The 21,703-nt window shown below is 32.9% G+C and overlaps 1 protein-coding gene across 1 annotated transcript in view; it reads right to left on the bottom strand.

Annotated features, from left to right (window-relative positions):
* Positions 1 to 5,956: 5,956 nt before the first annotated feature.
* LOC128189279 (5-oxoprolinase-like) overlaps positions 5,957 to 21,703 on the bottom strand; it is a 35,658-nt gene continuing 19,911 nt past the window's right edge. Inside the window, exons 16-35 of the mRNA XM_052860834.1 lie at positions 20,307 to 20,388; positions 19,704 to 19,841; positions 18,650 to 18,788; positions 17,725 to 17,837; positions 17,327 to 17,390; positions 15,273 to 15,373; positions 13,743 to 13,779; positions 13,078 to 13,188; positions 12,620 to 12,721; positions 11,935 to 12,109; positions 11,622 to 11,731; positions 11,260 to 11,334; positions 10,981 to 11,127; positions 10,157 to 10,291; positions 9,654 to 9,803; positions 9,302 to 9,376; positions 8,622 to 8,704; positions 8,015 to 8,175; positions 7,532 to 7,629; positions 5,957 to 6,784 (exon numbers count right to left, since the gene is read on the bottom strand). Coding sequence (XP_052716794.1) covers positions 6,605 to 6,784; positions 7,532 to 7,629; positions 8,015 to 8,175; positions 8,622 to 8,704; positions 9,302 to 9,376; positions 9,654 to 9,803; positions 10,157 to 10,291; positions 10,981 to 11,127; positions 11,260 to 11,334; positions 11,622 to 11,731; positions 11,935 to 12,109; positions 12,620 to 12,721; positions 13,078 to 13,188; positions 13,743 to 13,779; positions 15,273 to 15,373; positions 17,327 to 17,390; positions 17,725 to 17,837; positions 18,650 to 18,788; positions 19,704 to 19,841; positions 20,307 to 20,388 — 2,276 coding nt within the window. The 3' untranslated portion in view covers positions 5,957 to 6,604. The remainder of the gene's footprint in view (positions 6,785 to 7,531; positions 7,630 to 8,014; positions 8,176 to 8,621; positions 8,705 to 9,301; positions 9,377 to 9,653; positions 9,804 to 10,156; positions 10,292 to 10,980; positions 11,128 to 11,259; positions 11,335 to 11,621; positions 11,732 to 11,934; positions 12,110 to 12,619; positions 12,722 to 13,077; positions 13,189 to 13,742; positions 13,780 to 15,272; positions 15,374 to 17,326; positions 17,391 to 17,724; positions 17,838 to 18,649; positions 18,789 to 19,703; positions 19,842 to 20,306; positions 20,389 to 21,703) is intronic.

Below are 21,703 nucleotides of genomic sequence, written 5' to 3'. Positions count from 1 at the left end.
TTGAATCTACACTACTTCATAAGGATGTCTCCACATAAGTTTTAGCTTTCCTGGCTGATTGGTTTCTGAGAAGAAGAATTCTAAGGATTTACTCTGAATATGCCTATGTAAAAATTTGAACCCCCCCCCCCTCATTGTGGACCCGCCCTACCCTTGGGAGTCATGATGTTCACAACTTTGAATCTACACTATTCAAGGATGTCTCCACATAAGTTTGAGCTTTCCTGGCTGATTGGTTTCTGATTTACTCTGAATATTTCTATAAAAAATTTGAACAACCCCCCCCCCCCCCCCCCATTGCCTTTGAATACATTGTGCCAAGTTTGGTTCAAATTGGTCCAGCGGTTCTGGAGAAGATGTTAAAAATGTGAAAAGTTTACGGACAGACGGACAGCCAGACGACAGACAAAATGTGATCAGAATAGCTCACTTGAGCTTTCAGCTCAGGTGAGCTTAAAATAGACACCCGGTGAGAATTGGTGTTATCAATGCCACAGTCAACTGGAGGTCCATGTAGATCTGCCAAATGCACAGTACATTTCCCTATCAAGAAATATTTTCGTTAAATTGGATTTTTTTTCTTTCATAATCGACATTATTAATTGCTATATGTCATTCTAGATCAGGATCATTATCACATACACTTTTCCTGGAAATATTATTAATTATAGCTTGCATATAAGCCCTAGGATATTCTAAAAGTGCAACTATTCTAAATCATTTTATGACACATATTTCACACGCGCATGTACATCAAAAATTGCAGTCAATTTTATTACCCAAAAAATAGTGCTGTCAATAAATTTGAGTTACGTAACTGCACAAGCGTCAAAATTGTAAACCACATTTTGATGGCGAAATCAAAAGTGCCAATAACTGGTCGTTGTTCTATTTCTGACGAAGGTAGGTCGTCATCTTATACGCCCATTTATTGTCGTCTGCTATGGTCGTCTGCTCGAGACAAACCCAGGCCTGGCGCGGCCCGGGAGAGACATGCCATCGATACAACAATACATCAAACCCAAATCTTACCCTTCACACATCTCCACTGCTAAATACAGTTTTCAGAAAATGTACAGACAAAGGCAATATGTCATGATCATACCGATTATAAAAAGACTATTTGTGTGAGGCTTGTTGACTGAATTGTTCACTTTTCACATGTCTCAATTTCTCAGGAGAGAGAAAAGAAAAAGACAGACAGACAGACAAAAGAGAGAGGGGGAGAATCGATGCTTCGCGTCTTGGCCAATACAACAATGTTATTTTTGGTCACACCAATGCAAGTTTTATCCAATGACAATGCTTTTGTACATTGTTTTGTATATTGTACTTATTTTGTCTAATCATGAGTATTTGAACTCAATGGTCCATGGCCGTGTTCTTTTATTACTGTAACATAAAAAGGCACGGTGGTAAATAATAGTAATGCTTAAAAAATGATAATATGACTTTACTATCAATGAACTATTTTTTCGTATATAGAGACCCCTTTTGATTACGTCTTAGACTTTGTGTAGTTGCGTCAAAAAGCAATGTGACGTATGCCTATACATTTCATTGCTGGCCACTCATCCATGGCTCTTTGAAATCAACAAGATTTGTCTGGCATTTATGCATCTTCATTTTTCACTTGGTTTGATGCAATGAATAGATTGATTTATTATACCGAATATCCAAGATCTTGTTAAAATGGCTCTAAATATACTATGCGCATCTTCCTGTCCAAGAGGTAAGAAAAACGACAGTAAAACCTTTCTAGAGATGAGTTTACCTCATTGTAATGAATGATGCTTGGTCAATAATAATATATAAATAGTGCCTGTTTGGGAGGGTAACAGTTGAAATTGACACCCCGAGAAAACCATTGTCAACCCATGCGAAGCGGAGGTTGACAATGGTTTTCGAGGGGTGTCAATTTCAACTGTTATCCTCCCAAACAAGCACTATTTATTTTGTTATACTGAATGTCTTTTTTAAAATTTTTAAGAAAATTTTACTGCTTTTATATAGGAATAACGTGAATTCTACAGCGAACCGTACGCGCATAATTTTCGCGCATGTAACATTTTTTAATGTTACCCGTTGCCAAGTGCGTTGCTAACGCTGAGGGTAATAGTAAATATTATTAACTGCGTCTTAACCAATCAGATTTCAGTATTTAACATGAAAGTATAACAACAAATGATAACAACTTTTTACTGATACTTTGGGTAATAGTTACAAAAACTCTTCACTTCTGACAATGTACAGTAGACAGAACTGACAGATTGTTCCATTTTAAATGTAATTAGGTTCATGAAAGTATTTCACTCTTAAAACACGGTAAAAATCTTTTTATAGTTCCTATCATTAAAGACAAGGTTAATATTTACAGTTTGACCATGGTTGAAAATTTACAAAAATAATGCATCTTTTCATTTTTTTTTTTTTTTTTGAAAATGTAAAATTACATGGGTACATGTAAGTCTCTATACCATAAAAGTCTCGAAGTCAGATCAAAAAGAAATTGTTGTGTCTCTAATTCGATAGGGACACCGAATAAAATTAATTTTTCGTGTAAAGGATACAATTTACAGCTTTTTTCTGTCGATGACAATTAGATAATTAGATGAGCGTTTAGCGATAACCCAACCAAGATTTTGTATTGAAGAATGAAAAAAAAAATATTTTCATCCGGTAAGAACCACCCCCCCCCCCCCCAAAATGAAATTAAAAAAAATCTTGATAAACAGCTTACTTATTTTTTTTTTAATATTTTTCTCGAATTGATGAAAAAAATACATTCTATTTTTTTAATATATACGTATACACACATTAATTATCCTAATGTACATGATCTCTAGCACAATATACATAACGTAGATGATTGTTTGTTCTGACAGCTCACCGTTATTTGTCTTTTCTCCTCATCTAGCACTAAGATGTCATTTAATGTGTTAATGTGTAAATGTATCCTTCTAAATGTCTCCACATTTGTCATAAACTATATCTTTAAAGTGCGACTGGCCATTATTTTAAATGGAATATGGGCCATTAAAAAGTAGAATTGAATGGCTGGGATCAATGAACTCCATGTTTAATTTTTTTTTTTTAAACATTTTTATATACATTTTGTCGCAAACAAATGTCTCGTAGGCAATTGTTTTTCTTTCGCTGGCAAAAGAATCCAAGTTATGCATTAATTAATTCAAATTATATCATACAATATCAAAACTACTGCTGTTCTGACGGACCGGGCCATGGCTACATCAATTTTTCATCTCGAAGACGGATATATAAATACTAATTCATATAATAATAAATATTTTAAAAGGTTGCATTTAGTTTTTAGTCTTCAGTATTTGTAAATTGAAACTCAAAGCGGAAAGAAAAAGTAATACGGTTAAATTAGCATTAAAGATACGACCGCATCTTTCAAGTTTTTATATATACAAATTACAAAGGAAATTACTTTCATCTACTGTGTCTACATTAATGTTAATTTCTTTTACTTATCAATTGCCATATTCACCGAGTACATGTATTTGGTTTGTCAAATAAGTTGGTTTATCTATCCGCGTGTAATTTCTAGTCAAAAAATCAAACGTTCTACACTTCAAAAGAAGAGAATCCCCAGCTAAAGATAACAATAACTTAATATAGGATTATTTTATTAAAATATGATTAATAATAGATTCATCGTGAATATTAAAGTAAAATCAATTCTAACAATTATTTCTAACATTGAACCCCAGTGAATGTCTCTCTTTAATACAGCAAAAGTAATTTAGGCTTTGCTTTTTTTACCCTTATTTTTTTTTAAATTTCAACTAATTGCATGCCGGAAATATATATTTCATGGTCGTTTATTTTATGCAATATACATACTTGCAACGTCAACCGATTTATTTCATGGATATTTACGTCAAGTGAATTTCAACTGCACCAAAAACCTGTGCTTTTTTGCCTTTTTGCAAGTTCAGATAGTTTAAAACGTTTATATGAAGGGCAAGCATGGAACTAATTTCAAGGTTTATGCACGTGTATTTCTACTTCATCTCTTTTATTACAATGAATAACAAACTTTCAAGAAGATGCTTTCTAAAATACATAAACCGTTTTTGAGAGTAAATATCCTTATTGATTTGTTAAACTTGGTCATCTCTTTGAAGATTTGAGTTTCAGATGCTCGAGAGATTTTTAGGCCGGGAGGCGAGAAGAGAAACACTTGGAATATTTATCCCCACAATAATAAAAAAGAAGAAATATCACAAAATCTAGAGGAAAACATGCTTTGAAAATAATTCTAGTATGAACACGTGTAACTGCGTCAAGAAACCCCTGTTTGACATAAAAACACCGTAGAGAAATAACCATCCCCTCGGCTGGGGTCTGTTTATTTAGGTGTTTGCCCAAAGTTTTATCCAAATTTCACAAGATATAGAGCCGATAGAGTTGCCGGCAACTTCGCAAAATTATATTAATTAGAAAGAAAAATATCTCAGAACTTGGCGTTTGATGGGAATTCAATATAAACTTATCGTGGAAACTTCACTTAGTTTGTATGTAAGGCAGGCTCAAACAACAGGTGTCAACACGGAAAGACAGGGTCTAGCAAACTTAATTCGTGTTCAAACAGTTTTTCTTGATTACTTAAAATAACATCATCTGGTTAAGTTTCATTGTGTTGTACTTTTAGTTTTTTACCGAAATAAAGCCCTGCACTTTCTGGAGTATCAAATTTTCTTCTTAGTTAAACAAATTCTTATCTATGAGCGATTTTAAGATTTCAAACGAAAGCTGTCAGTTTAAGCCAAAAATTTCCACCAATTTAAGAGACTTATCATTCATTTGTTGGTAGGTTTGGGTTTCAATTGATTTTTTTTTCTTCAATGGCATTGCTATTGCGCATTTTGCATTAGTCAGTGTTAGGGAAATAAAAACGTTGATGCACTATATATTTGGAAAGAGAATGTTCAAACTTAAGTCGATTAGTATTGATATTTTTTTTCGTGTTTCATCAAAATGTTACTTAATCACACATTTTTGCACAAAACGTTTAGTATAGATCCAAAAGTTTGCTGATTATAATATCTTATGTCAAAGTTTGAATCGAACTTTGACAAGACCCAATCCATAATTTAGTAATCTTTACATGTACTATTTTTTCAGGTATTAAACTTATGACAGCGCTTTAAATCGATGTTTAGTGAAATAAATATCATATAAAGAAATATTCAACATTTTGTAATTTCAAATTTCAAGTCGAGAAAAAAAAACCTTGACTTGACGGAAAAGGCCGAGTGATGCTCCGATGGACGGAAAAGGCCGAGTGATGTTCCGATGGGTATACCACAGTGTATTGCACACCTTAGACTACGCACATCGGAGAGAATCAAATCACAGCATATAATCAGATTGCAATTTTAATACTTATGGTTGTCAGTTTACATATTGTCAGATGTATAGCTGTCCTACTGCCCTTACAAAAAAAAATAAGATTATTTCTACATGACAATAAAGTAGTCATAATGCATATTTTTCTTGTTAAAATTTAAAAGATGTCAAAAGAACAGTGTCGTTTCATAATATTGATACAGTTTAACTCCATCGCTTTTATATGTGCCTCATGAAAGAACCATTCATCGATTTTATGACGTCACAAAGAAGTAAAATAGTCTAAACAGGACGCAGATCAACAAACATCGATAAGATTCTGTTATTTGATCAACATTTTTGGCAGTAACTGTTATTTTCATGACAGAGTACTAAAATTTATTCTAGGTACTTATAGTGTAGTTAACAGTAAGAGTGTTGCTAAACAGAGTACTAGTTTTCAAAGGAACAGGATAAGTACTAAGTTATCATGGATCCACGTGTTTTACGCTCACAAACTACTGACTTTGCAGACTTACTCTGTTTTTGACGTGTGTTGATCAGGCTTTCAAGACAGGACAAAAGAAAGACAACTCCATTATCGGGAATATGAATTTTATTTTTCATAAAAACATAATAATGTTATTTAACATTTGATAACATGGAAGACTATATAAAAATGCATATAACATTGGTTTATGGTCTCTCTTGGGTAGAAACTGGTTAAAGGAACCCTAAGAAGAAGCTATACATGGATAAATATTTTCATCAGTAACAAATAACTATACAAAAGCACATTCAAACATTAACAACTTTGTAAATCTCTACATGTATCTACTACACGTACCCTATCTCCATATTAGAGTTACAATAATATAGCACCTGCTTTTAACTGTTGATATATAAAATGCTTGATAAATTAGATTATACTAGATCCTAGAAAAATCAAGGAGAAGGAATAAAAGATTGAAAAAAATCAAGTAAGCCAATTGTAAATGACAAAAAAAATAAAAATAATAATGTCTAAATCTAATGCTGCATGTATACATTAAAAATTCCCCACACCTTTTGTTTTCACCCAGTTCACCCCTCATTGTCTGAAGGTATATACAACATCGGGCAACATAATAACATTGATAATTTGATATCTTCATTGTGGTTGGTTGAAACTAACACCATTCCCATAATATTATGCTGGAACAATGTCTAATTAAATCGTCTGATTAATTCAGTAATTTTCTTTAATCTATGCAGATTCTTGAGACTTCTTGTATTCGAAAACACTCCCTCGACCCACCAGTGAGTGACCTTTTTTGGCCTTTGACCCTTCCTCACTTGACCTCTGTTTTCGCTTCCTGGTTTCAGTTTTCAATTCCTGTTCACTCCCATACCCTCCACCCCCAGGAGTTTGAAGATAAAACACATCCTGAAAAGATAGTCAATATAAATCTTAATTAAATTATGAAATGTATAATGCCAGGTGTACATGTACTATTTGTCATCTTCCAAAATATAAGGATTTCAATGTTTCAAAGTGAAAGCTAGTTTTTGCATGATTGTGTTAAGTGAATGTTTCTATGGAAAAGAAATGTTTGAATATTAAATGAAATTAACTAGTAAATGATCTGCAAATGACAAAAATTGCTTAAACTGATACATAATTTTTTAATTTCAAGAAAAGCTGGAATAAAAAACTTTTCTGAAAATGAACCTGAAAACACTTTACACAACATTAAAGACATGTAACTAATTGAGTATGTTAATTATATGTACTTTTAAATCTGTAAAATGAGTTTGCCATTAATGAGTTTGTACTGAGAAAGACAACTTGATCTCCATTTAAACGATTAAACATGTTCAAAGAAAAAACAACACATAAAGTAAGTGGAAAACCTTGGAAGTTTTAAAAGTCTAATTAGCTAATTAAGGTCATAAAATATACCTTATAAAGTCTAATTAGCTTATTGATGTACTAAAATATACTGTTCCTACTTGTACATTACAAAATGATCTCAAAATAAATTTGAAATTAAATACCCGGCAATGAAAAACAAATGCTAAAGTGACTTTTATTAATGAACATGCATATAATTATGTGAATCTCTTTTTGCCTCTAAATCCAAAGATGTAAGTTTGTGTGAGGCTGAGAAAGGGGGGGGGGGTTTACACATACCCCTGCGTGGCATTTAATTGAAGTCTTTGAACCCAAGAACACCACTCTCCCATCCTTGTAATAGATGAGGTTAACTCCCTTAGATCCACATTCTCCACCTTAAAGCAAGAAAAGCACAAATATTAAAACAAGTATATCTCTATCTGAAAGTCACCTGGCATTCAAAACACATTTTATGAAAATAATTCTTTACTTCTGCATTAAATTAAAAAAATAAATTTATTGTATAAATGGCAAGTTTGCCATCATTTTTAGGTACTGTAGACTCCTTATTTTCTGTGAGATTTTAAAATCTGCAAGATGTGCTTCTCACGATTTTATGAGGATATTAATCCCCCAAGCTTAACTAAACATCTACAGTACTCCTCAATGACTCTAATAAACTCTTAAAAAATATAAACTCAACTGCATGAAAAACAGAAAAATGGAGACAGATTTTACTGGTAAATAAATGTTAAAATCATAGACACAAGGAGAAAGTACCATTTAATCCATAAGGGGAGAAAACCCTCCTCTCTGTGAGAATAGAGAGTGTGAGATCTTTCCGGAACAAATACTCTCGGATGATTCCGTCCCCTCCCTTGTGTTGGCCGTGTCCTCCTGTCCCGGGATTCAGATGGAACTTCTTCAGAATCACAGGATACCTGACGTATCAAGATGCATGAAAAATTTGAATTTTTGGGGGTGGGGGGTTAATTTCCGTAGAATAATCAAAACGTTCAATTAAACAAAACTGATTCTTGACTTCGATCGTCACAAATCAATGATATTCATTCTTTCCTAATCTTCTAAAGATTTGACAAAAAAGGGATTCTCAATTACTATACATGAACTGATTTGTTGGCTTTTTAATTTCAATTTCGTCTTATATTCATAATTATTGTAATTGAAATACATTGCTTTTCCTAATCATGACCTTTAGATTAGAACTCATGCATTGTTACAATATTCTCTATTATATGCTCTGAAGAAAACCCCAGAAAATAATTTTGGTCGAATGTAGTTTTTTTTTTGTGTACATTGAACTACATTGTTTTATTAAACATGAATTTGTTACCGTAAGTGTTAGCAGACAATTTAAACACCATACCTCCTCTCCAGTATTTCTGGGTCGGTGATTCTAGTATTAGTCATGTGACTGTGCACACCACTTCTGCCGTTCCATGTTGGGCCCTGTCAACAACACAAAATTCACCCTTACAAGGAAAATTGTGAAATTATTATCGTAATTTTTCTGGGCTTGAATTTTCATGGATTGGACATTTTTCCGCGATTCATGGGGATTAATTTTGTGGATTTACTTAAAATATTAATGGATGTGTGTTTCATAAATTGTTAAGGATACTTTTATGATTTATGAGTTAAAACTGTTTTTTATAATTCATTGTGGATGTTATGGGTAATTTATGATTGAGTAGGACCTTTGAAATCCATGAAAACTGAGCCATTGTGATTTTTCTAGGATTCCACAAAAGCTACGAATTGCTGCATTATCAACAGATACTTATACATACTTGTGCTATATATATATAGCACAAGCATGAGATATCAACTAAATTGTATTACAAATTCAAATTAAATCCAGATACAGTTGAACTTCTATATGCTGAACACTGATATCTCAAATACAATGGATATGTCGAAGTGATTTGCAAGTCCCAACCACTTATTTTTAAAGTATTTAACCCTCGATATCTCGAATACTAGGATATCTCGAAGTTTTTAAACAGTCCCATCTAGTTCAAGATAACGAAGTTTGACTGTACTTACTGCTCCAGCTCCGCCTGCCACTGTCTCGTAATGACCAAAGGCGTCGTCTCCAAAAGTGATATTGTTCATGCAACCCTACAAAAGAAATAAAAACCCACTCGAACTACAATTTGTCTCATCTTTGTTGAAATTCTAGAATCATTATTTAACTAACCTACTGAAAATATGGAAAATATAGTGAATTTGATTTCACTATATTCCCTACTCAGGAATTTTCCAAGAATGTTAAGGGTAAAGCCCTTTTGAAGATTGTTTCACATTGGACTAGTTAATTGATTCAGTTAAATCATGATTTTAAAATAAGAGAGTGATGATCATCCAGCTCCTCTACCCCCCTCTGTGTGCATTGTACCTGAGAGGCGGCACAAACTTGGAAGGCCCGGAAGATGACGTCCACGACTCTCTGGGAGGTCAGGACATTCCCTCCCACCACCGCTGCGTTCTCTGACGGGTCCAGGATGCTCCCCTTGGGAATAATGGCAGTCACAGGCTTCAAACATCCCTGCAAGGTACATCAATTTTTAAAGAATAAGATGCAATTGAAATGTTAACAATCTACAACAGATTAAATGAAGGCAAAGAAACACAAAGTATAACTGCAAGAAAGTCTATTGACATTAACATTATTTATTCTATGCAATCATTGAATATATATTCAATGTCTCAACTTAGCAAGCAAATTCTTCGGACAAATGTGTAATGATCTCAAAACAATACAGCAGGTCATATAGCAGACAAAATTCCTCTAGAAATCTTAAGCACAGCAATATAACATAAAGTAATATATACATCTGAGACAATGAATTTTCTCTCAAAAGTTATTCAAACATCTATTTTCTGTTTCGTACTGCCTACCTGATTGAGTGGCACATCATGTCCAACCATGCACCTCAGACAATAGATCAGAGCAGATAGAGTTACTGCCCTTGGTGCATTACAATTGCCGTACACTTCACAGGTTGACCCAGTAAAATCTACCACAGCCGTTCCCTGTAATTAATAAATAAATCTTGATCTTTATGCATTTATTGTCATTTATGTTTTAATATTTATGGAAAATTATGACACAGTGATCGATATACAAATGTGTGATACAATGCCCATGTGAAAAAAATAGTGCTTAGTTCTTAGAGCACCTAGAGTACATATACACTTTGATGAACATGTATCTGATGAACTGGAGCTCAACAGAGATTTTACCAAATCAAATTATCCCATATAGATACAGTTCTGCAGCTAGTTCTTAATGAAAGTTCTCCAAATTGATTTCTTAAAAGAGATGAATTTCACAGATTATGTAGAGTTTGTGATAATCTAACAGGTAAAAATAAATACAAGTTTGAACATGCACTACCAAAAAAGAACTAAGAAATTTTGCACGTAGTCCAAATTGTTCGACAATATGGTAATGTAATACGGTATACAGGGAAATATTCGTCCCCATTTCATTTTCGCTTGTTTTGCCCTCATTGCCATTGGGCGAATAAAAGACTGGGGAAATCCCATGTCTCATATTATCTTCCTTTAACACAACTTTGGCTGGGCGAATTCAAGACGGGGCAAAACCGTTTGCAAGTGTAGAAAGGTGAAAATAACACGGGGTGAAAATAACTCAGTCTGCTGTAGTTTCCTAAAAAAAACAAATGCTCAGAAAAAAATTTAAGGTCATTGACCATTACCTTTTCCTCATCAATGTTGACAGTCAAACAGATCTTAGCTCCATCATCCATGTAATCCTCTGCTGACAGTTGAGCCGTGCCAGTTCTCTCCCTTGTGCGACGGCCTATTTCCTTTAACATTTCTTGAACAGCAATCTCAGCATTATCCTAAAAACACCAAAATTTTACTTGGCCTAAGATTTCTAAATTAACTTTAGCTTTGGGGTTATTTATGTTTATAAACTTACTTCAATTTCTGACTAAAATATACTTCCTGGGAGATACAGCTGTAGTTTATACCTGTATATGAGCCATATAGGCAATCACAACATCCAATCCATATTCCTCAATCAGCTCTTTGATAAGTGTTATGCCCTGAAATGATACATATTTATCACCCAGAACCTCAGCATTTTTATCTATTTCGTCTATATGCATATTCATGTATAAAAAAACATTGGATAAATAAATCTTTTTTAGTGGTGTAGGCGCTTCTTCAAAACAACCTCTACATAAGAAATATTTTTTGTACTATTTTCCCATGTTTAATAGTTTTCTAAACGACTATAATTCTTGATCTTGGAAATAAACTCAGTTGCAAACTTTTTTAATCATTAATGTCTCTGCAATTTCACAATAGCTTAAATTAAAGTTGCAAATACCTTCTGATTGGCTGCAACCTGTGCTTTAAGGTCACTGAGGTTATCGCTAAGGTTACGTGTTCCACTACTACCTGGATATTTTCCAGGCTCCATAAAAGCCTGGGTGACAGCTTAATCAAAAACAAACATTGCCTGCTTTACTGAAATACTATTGAATTCAACAACTATATAAAACTACATAACTTTATAAATTGTGTAAAATATCTATATGTATGAACATTTTAAAGAATAGAAGAGAGTATTTGTATGTAAATAGAATACACATTTACATGAAGATAAAGGTGCATCGCATCAGTGAATGTGTAATTGTTACCTTCCTCTTGGAATATGCCCTGGTCCACCAGTTTAAAAGATTTGAACACAGCACCCTCTTCCTGGATACACTTGGAGTGTGGGGGCATGGATCCAGGAGTTATCCCCCCTATATCAGCATGGTGGCCTCGACTGGCCACAAAAAACACTGGTTTGGATTCACCGGGCCAAAACACCTACCAGTATAAATAGAAAAGTGCTCACTTCATGCTACAGAAAACATAGCAGGGTTTGGTTAAAATCCACTATATGATAGATGAAGTGACACATGTACATCTTAAGGAGGCTCGACGGTCAACAAATTAACTATCAGATGTACCAAAAACTTTCATATATGATTTGTTCACCTATAAATTAATATCATGTAAAAGAAAATTTCCATAAATACAATTTAAATTCATGTATTTTCCTAATTTTCATACTGAGCTCTTCTTTCAAAGGAGATCAATTCAGTCTAAAATGGCCAAGACCACGGACCATCAAGCAATCTATCCATAACCCAAAACTTCTTGCACATGTTTTCATCCTCTCAGACAACATAGGTGAAATAAACTGTACTATTGTTCACCTGATCTCAATTTAACCAAAGACACCATAGCAGGCAACATGTCAACATTGAAATAAAATGAGAGAAAATTTTAAAGAGATACGTGTACGTGTATAAGGAGAGGAGGAAAAGTCTGTACCGGTGTGATGACAGTAAGGTCTGGGAGATGACTCCCCCCTGCCTGCGGGTGGTTGGCCAAAATCACATCTCCTTCTCTAAAGTCCTTGCCTCTCTGCGTCATCTACAGAATCAAAACATGAAATAAACAATATCAATGAAATATAGCTATAATATTGCATAATTTATCTATCACTCAATAGGATAAACATCAGCAACTAATCTGAAAGTCATGGGTTCAAAACTCAGTGGGGTTTTAAAAATTTTACATTTCGAACAATTTTCATGCTGCATTCTATATGGTCAAATATCGAACAATTTAAAAATATCTTAAAATGATGCAAATATTGATCAATCTTGATTATAATGTACTTTCATCAATGTTATTATCTCAAGGTGCTCCATACCACCAAGAAAAAAATTAATTCAATAGAGGGAGAGTAAAATTTCAAAACTTTTATGATCAGAATGTACACGTACCTGGAACTGGACAGTCTCCTGCATGGCTCCGAGATGTACAGGGATGTGAGGGGCATTGGCCACGAGTCCCCCGTCAGGACCAAACATTGCACACGAGAAATCAAGACGTTCCTGTGTTCAATTAAATGAGAAAACATATAATTGACCATGACCATCCAAGATGACAGTGTTGAAAAAAATGATAACTGATTGTGTATTTATAAATAGATATGAAAAACATATATGTTTATATGAAATCCCTTAACTACCTTTTGTTTCAGAATATAATTATAATATTGACGTATCGATCATCATAATGATTATAACTTTAAAGCATCAGCATGTAATGAAGAAGTATCAGCATATAATGATAAATTTAGTATCATCATAAAGTAAAGATCGAAGTATCATCGCGGCATTAGTATCATCCACATACAGCAGTTGAGGTGTTCCATGTTTATTTGTTTTCCCTCGGACTGAAATATGTCACTGTTTCATTGGTTTAAACATAGCATACGACTGCCTGATATATTTCTATATCTCTTTGTCTAATCGGTGAGAATTAATATTCAGCAATATGGCCATCATTGGCCGAAGCTTCGCCTCACCATCTATGAGACTAGTCAACCCGATATATTTTTGTAGTCAGACAGTAACAAACCTAATAAGTAATAATATTTTCTTACTTTAATATTTGTTGATATAGCTGTTCTTTGTAAAACTCTGAAAAAAAATGAAATATATTTTTGTGTAATAGTATAAAAAAATAATATCACATTTTTTTCATGGCATAAACATCACCAGCTCCAATATTTCTTTTTTTTCTGGTGACAAAGATAAACACTTACATGTACATTTGAAGTTGTATTATTAATCAATACTTTGAAATCTAATTATCCTTTTATAAGTAGAAATGATTATAATATACAGCATTAAGGTCAGACAACACATTCCTCAATTTTATATAACTTTTTCATGTATTTGTTATTGATTTAATACTACTTTGACAGCTTTCTTACAAAAAATTAGGATATGTACCAGACATTTGTGGAAGAATACTAGAGTAAGCAATTTCCTATATGATTTTAATGAAAATACACTTGAATTGCTGTTATAAAAAATTTTGGTATAACTATATACATTTTAATAAAAATTAAAATCATGCATTTAATGAGGCCGAGTACAGAACAAGTACGCACGCTTTCTTGAGCATTTCATTTGTATTGTGACATTTTCTTTTTGCTTTGTTGATGCCATGCCATGATAGTTTCAAATGCATATACCGGTATTCAGCAAATTTGTTGAAAATAGCTTGTTTGATGCGTAAAATTGATATTATATTGTGGAATAAACATAAATGTCTCAAAGTATAAGCTATATTTGGGCTTGAGTTGAAAATGTGAAGAGGGTTCAGCAAGCCTAGCCCTTTGTCAGGTTTTCTTAACCTGCCTAAATATAGCTTAATTCATATATTTCAAAACAGTAACCATGTGTTTTATATTAATGACCCTTAATATGTGATGTTATATATCTATTTATTACTTAAATATGTCTGAATGTTTTAATAATACTATAAAGATCACCATTTCCGCCTTTGTCAAATAAAAAATAGCCATTATCTGACAAACTTGGAAATTGGGCATACAAAAAAAAAAAACTTTGTAAGACCCCTGGAACATACCAGGAGGTAAAAGATTTTTTTTTATTTGACCATTTGATGCCTTTTAGCAATAACTTTAATGTGTAGAACAGAAAAAGAAATCCCTAGGGCAGAAGTTTAAAAAAATTGTTAAACTTGTGCAAAATTGATCAAAATCCCATAGGGTCCTATGTTAAAAATTAACAAACTTTGAGATGACCCCTTAAACAAATGGTGTGGTAAATGTCTTATTTTTCTATTTTAAAATAGTAATTATATCAGTAGAAATTCATGTAAAAAATTTCATTCTATTTGGTCTATTATCAGGACGTTGAAAATTGAAAAATGATTATAATTTTCCGAAGAACGTGTCGTCTGACCTTAAGTATTTCTTGTTGAGAATAACGTGTTGGAAAGCATTTTTTTAAATTAAAAAATTAACACAAATCACGATTTGCAACCTTTAAAGTGCAGCGTAATCAACACCTAGCTGCTATTACGTACTCAGAATAAAAAATGAATGTCGAACAAAAAATATTTTATCAAAAAAAGTAATGCTCTACATGTATAGACATACCTTCCCATCTGCTCAGCAATGCTCATAAACCTGTGGGAGAATATGGAGAGCTGGATGGCGTCTAGATCTGGACCCACACGCTGAGTGCTGCCGCTTCCCACCTACAAAAATAATGATATCTAACCTTACACCCCTCAAGAGGTGTTGTCTGCAAATTAAGAACTTTTGTTCAGGGCTACTGTTATACAGGTTATTAAAATTGAACATCGCAGATTTCCAATGCTAAAATGAGGGAAAATATACACTGAATGTCACTGCATGCCAGTATAGGTATACAACAAACCCCTGTATAGCTCCGTGAAAGCTTCATACAGGTGCAAATGCACTAAATGTGAGCTATAAGAAAGTTGTGCAGCGTATTTTTACCTACCGAGTAATTCCTTTGCCAAACTACACAGTGGGAATACAGCAGGTTTGTGTAGATTGTATTACTTTGAACTAAATTACCAATTAAGTACAATTTGTAATCAGGTATAAAATAATGACTTGGGGTTGAGGGTAACAAGTATAAAATAAATAATCATTTAATTTAGTATATCAGAGTGTGTTTGAATTTAAGTGTTAACTAAATTTTTGAAGTATGTGATACAAAAGAAAGCTCCATTTTGGGCTTGAGACCGACAAAAAAAACATTAATTAAAATTTTAGATTTTGGCATTTCTTGAAACTTTTTTTATTTTTGATCACCATGTTGCATAGGTGTGCTTGAAGCGTGAATGTAAATATAGACCTAACCTTAATCATAGATCAGATACACAAGATTTTGCACTTTTTAAATTTAAAAAAATGAGCCTAGGACTGTTTCAATTTCTTTCATGGGTGTGAATGATTAATATAACTGTTTTCACTGACCATATTTATGACAAACATTGAAACATTAATGTGCTCACATAGAAAACAAACAGGATTTCAAAATGGAGGTGTGGCTTAAAATCTATGAGAATTTGATGTTAACAACATACTCCTGCTATATTAATCGAAACATTATTCCTAAATTTTTCCTAGTATGTTAAATTTTGAACCCCTCTTGGGGTCCCAGTTTAAGTTCAGGGGTCATGATTTTAACAATTTGGAATCTACATTATTTGAGGATGCTTGCATAGTAATATCAGACATTGTAGCATTGTATTTTAAGAAGATTTTTAAACATTTCCCAATGTATATATTTTTATATTAAATTTTGAACCCCTCTTAAAAGCACCAGTATTAGTACAGGGGTCATGATTTTACTTGTTTAGAATTTACATTAATTGAGGTTGCTTGCATTGTATTCTTGCAAATTTTATGATTGAAGTTCTTGAGAAAACGATTTTTGAAACATTTTTCCTATATATTTCTATGTTTAAATTAAACCTCTTGGGGCCCCTGTTTTAGTCCTATGTCACTATTTTAAATTAACAATTTATAATCCTCATTATATGAGGAAGCTTGCATAATAATATCACATATTGTAGCATTGTACTTCTTGAGAAGATTTTTAAACATTTTCCTACATATTTTTATGTTAAACTATGAACCCCTCTTGGAGCTCCAGTTTTAGTCCTGGGGTCATGATTACTATAAATACAAGTATTGGTGTAAATATTGGCATTTCTTGTGCAGTGGTTCTTGAGAAGAAGATTTTTAAAGACATGCACCCTATTTGCATTGTTTAAAAATGGTATCCCCCTTAAATAAGGTTGTGCCCTTGATAATTTAGAATCCCTTTACCATAAGGATGCTTTGTACCAAGTTATGTTAAATTTGGCCCAGTGGTTTTAGAGAAGAATCAAAAATGTGAAAAGTTTACAGAGGGACAGATAGACGACATACAACGGGTGATCGGAAAGCTCACTTAAACCTTCAGTTCAGGTGAACTAAAAACCTCAATGTTTGAAGGAATGGGTGATGCAATCATACACAGAAAATCTTTAATTTGATATCTTAGTAAGCTATTTTTGATGTTTAAAGAGCAATAGAGTATTAATTCATTCTTTAGTTGTACAAGTTGAATTAAATCAATAAATCTAAAACTGCAAATACGAATAAATAAAAGAAAAACAAACTATCTCTACCTGTATCTCGATATCTCCACACTTGGTTATGGAGGCAGTACAGTTTGGCTCTACTAAAATTGTACTGAAAAACATCAAAAAAAAATTTAATGTAATTCTCTCTATGAATATGAAATGTATTTCCAGTCCCAGTGTTAAAACCATTTTCTTGTCCGTTTTTGGACTTTCTAAACAATTTGAACAGCGCATTTCATTGTGACTAAGGATGAAATTATCGTACATCTACATGTAAACATTTATTGTAAGAAATAATTTTCAAAAAAGGTAGTATATGATCTAACATTCACTTTTTTTTTGTCCATGCAAGACCTTGTGTGCTGGATTTTATGGTAATAAAAAAGTTCGTACTGAACTTCTGTACAATTATCAAGATATTAGCAGCTTATTACATTTCTCACCTATTGCCATTCATTATGATAGCCGGGCCTTCCACAGAATGACCAAAGGACAGATTTTCCAGCAGGTACACGTTAGTTTCTCTGTAACCTTTATCAAAATAGCAGTTGGCTGTCTGTTATAAAAAAAAAGGTTCTAATTAAAGATTTTGATTATTAAAGGTTTTACTCACACCTGGGACACAAACTGTGAATTTCTAATCATCATACTCTTTACAGTCTGAAGAATCAATGATCTTTTTTTAACAATGCTTATTGTTATTTTTAAAGATCTAAAGATTGTGTGCACTTTGGTTTTTGAGACTTCTCTACATTTGTTACAGCTAGACTTCATTGAGATGGAGACCATCTCTAAGGGCCCTGCTTAATAAATGATATAAAGATGAAGAGAATGCAGAGGACTTTGCTTGTCCTTATTCTCTTAATCAGAAATTAAGTTCTAGATCTTAAAATACCATGATACAGGCACTATAAAGTTACACCAACATAAGATAAAATACACCTTAATTTACCATTTTTACTCTCTCTTTCTCTCTCATTTCAGTCATGAGCGGTAAAGTGTCAATTTTGCCTACTACGATCTGACTGGACAAGGGTCAGTCAAAACAATACATTTTTTTGAGTTATTAATAATAGCTTCAGTGAGAAAGAAATTTCAAAACTCTTCAAAGTCACATCAATATAGGATATAACAGACCTTAGTTTATTTGCCGGTTTTGACGCTCTCTCTCTCTCTCTCTCTCTCTCTCTCTCTCTCTCTCTCTCTCTCATCATGAGTGGTGATGCCTCAACTCTGCCTACTTTGATCCGATTGAACATGGGTAAGTAAAACAATTGTGTTAAAATTTTTCTAGAATTAATGCCTATTAAAGTCTTCTACGTGCACGTTGTTCCCTATATGGTAAAACAAACATATAAATGTACCTACCAAAGTTGCTACAGGGGGAGAGCTCGTTGCAGGGACCTCCTTTTCTTCACGGACCAGTGCCTTCCCCACCCCACGGACTCTGATGTCATCAACTAAAATTGGTCGATCAGGAATGGTGAATCCAAATTCCATCTGGTATCTTCATGCAATACAAAAATTTCTTATTACATCAAATTAAAGCATATGATAGTATTACTTTATATGAATCACAGTTAGCTACTATAGATAGATTCATTCAATTTATACAATTCTGGTTAAAAGTGTTTGGGTTTTTTTCACTATAATACTGTACAATTAATATGTCCACAAAAAGCTTAAAAATGGACACTGCAAGTGCAAAGACATATATTTCAAGGTAAACATGAAAATCAGAAGTGAATTGACTCAATATTTCACTCTTTTGTGGTTTACATTAATAACACATAAAGAAATCTCATTCAAATTCTAATATTTACATTCAGTGTATGTTTCCCCTTATGTTTGTATTGGAAATCTACAACGTTCAATTTTCTGTGAATATACTTAGCCAATTCATGCACCAAATATAAACCTCATAACCCATTTTGAGTATATCTAATATTGTAAGATGACATAAAATATTCAAACTAATATAACCAATTTAATATGTACTAATAGAAAATAATCGCCATGTCTACGGTATTCGTCAATAAAAAAGACTTTTTCGACAAAGTTTCTAGCTGGCACTCTTTTTTTAGTAACGGAAGCAAACTTTATTACATGTTAATATGGCTTTTCAATGTATGTTTCATAACCCTGACTAAGAGTTAAAGCGATGATACAAAAATATTCCATAAAAATAAACATTTTCACGAATTTAAATAAAATCAGTGAATGCTTATTTTGGACGTCATTGGTCCTTTAACACACCAAGCGTTGCAGACAAATTATCATATTGCGCTAATGTGCGGCATTCAATCTGTCTGCGCTGCTTGGTGTGTTATAGGACCAATGATATCCAAAAATAAGCATTCAATGCTTAATTATAATGCTACAATGTTACAGGTACTTGTATGTTTCTGGTTATATCCATTACCTCTCCTGGAATGCGGATTTGAAATCACCAGATCTGCAGGAGTTCTGGTTGGCAGGGTGGTTATCGGATGAAATCATTAATGCGCAATCTGTTCTGTCATACCGCATGTGTAGAAAGGGCTGTGTCTCTATCTGCTCTCTATAAATTAAAACACAAAAATTCAATTATCAAGGAATGTTTTAAGAAACATATTTGCCACTATTATTGATATTTGTCAACTTTTTCATAAGGTACAAAGCAAGGTACAGGGATTTCAGGATACTATAGGCAGACAATTTCATTCTTTGTCTGGAGTTATTGTGGTAAATCAACAGTTTTCCACATCTTAAAGATTACCACTGTGCAAACTTTTATGCCTTTCAAGCAATGGGTTCTCAAAAATTTGCAATTTGACCCTAAAAATAAATCATCTGCCACAATTCCTGTGAGAGTACTTGTTCACCAAGTTTGAAGTCGACTTTTAGATATTTATAAAGAACGTAAGATAAGAGAGATAATAAAGAGAGATATATTTATTGCAATTGGAAAACACTTGGTCTACAATAAACCAACACTTGCAAAGCTATTTTTTTAAATTCAATTATCATATTTTTATCATGTTACCTCTGAAATCCTTGTTTCATCAGTTCTTCCCTACATTTGTTTTGAAGTTCAGCAATGTGTTGGTCAAAATAATCAAAGAAATCTAAAATAACCACCAAAACAAAAATAGTTTATTTTCCCACATCCATTTTTAGATAGATCTTAAAACATAATTAGATTTATAAATAAATTCTTGAACAAAAGGCCCATGGCCACATTGCTCACATGAGCAACAATGTCTTTTACTGAAATACTTTATCAAGTACTGTAAAACAAGAAAATGTGGTGCACTACAAATGTTAGCGCCTTTGATGCAACTGCCCCTGAGCGCTAAAATCAGCAGTGCTCCAACATTTTACAATAAGTATTAAAGAACTACATATGATAAGAGTTAAATTTGGCCCCCATAATTCACCATTTTTTAAAGTGTTTCGGGTACAATAAAATGTTATGTTATAATATAGAAGAGTTGATGTAAAATATATTTTTCACATATTTGTTTGATTTATTTGCACTCACTTGCAGTATATGACGTCAGAAGTGACACTTTTTCTATAATTCAATCAAAATTAGTCGAAAATTGACATTTTTCTTATCTTTTTACGAATGGGAAATATAGAGCGCATGCTTGAACCAGGACAAATTTTTTGTCACTTATTAGACTTGGCTAGACACATCTCTGATTAAAATATTTTGTAGGTTCAAGCATGCGCTGTATGTTTCCTGAAAGAAAAACTGCTTGAAAACAAGCTTTTTTATGCTAAAATGCAAAAATGGCGGGAAAAGGTTGTCTTTACAATGTCGTATTTCTAAATTGTGGGCACTTGAATCAAAATGAACATTAAGTTTAAACATCACATATATATCTGTACAACGAAAACAAAGAATTGCAGTAAAATAAGGATATTCCTTCTAGGGGGCCATTTTAGGCCCATACCATATATAGTCCTTTCGTCAAATTAAAAAACCATAACTTCAGTCCTATTTAAATACTAGATGAGTGTGCTTACATATATAATTTCAGATGGTCGATTCTGTTTTTTACACAGCAGGGTTGTAAATAACATTTTTAAACCCACAGGCCATGTGGGCTCCCAAATTTTCAAAGTATACAAGCCCACAATAATTTTTAGGGGCCCACTGATATTCACATTGAAGTTAGTTTATAAAATAATCTATATAGAATAAAAACTGTTAAGTGCAAATATTAATTTAAAGTAGATCCAATTTATTAAATTTAATTTTTAGGGGGTATTTTTTAAATAAATTTCATAGATGAAATGTTTTGTAATTGTGTTAGCTAAATGACAAATAAAATCAGTCTCTGTATTTCTGTGTATTTTGGAGGTACATGTATTAGTCCAACCCTCTGACCCAATTACAATTGTTATACATGTTAATGATCTTATTTACTGTAA

Source organism: Crassostrea angulata, chromosome 6 (genome assembly GCF_025612915.1).
Source record: "Crassostrea angulata isolate pt1a10 chromosome 6, ASM2561291v2, whole genome shotgun sequence".
Lineage (NCBI taxonomy): Eukaryota > Metazoa > Mollusca > Bivalvia > Ostreida > Ostreidae > Magallana > Magallana angulata.
The sequence above is the reverse complement of the archived record's forward strand: the minus strand, read 5'-3'. Positions and strand labels throughout refer to the sequence as shown.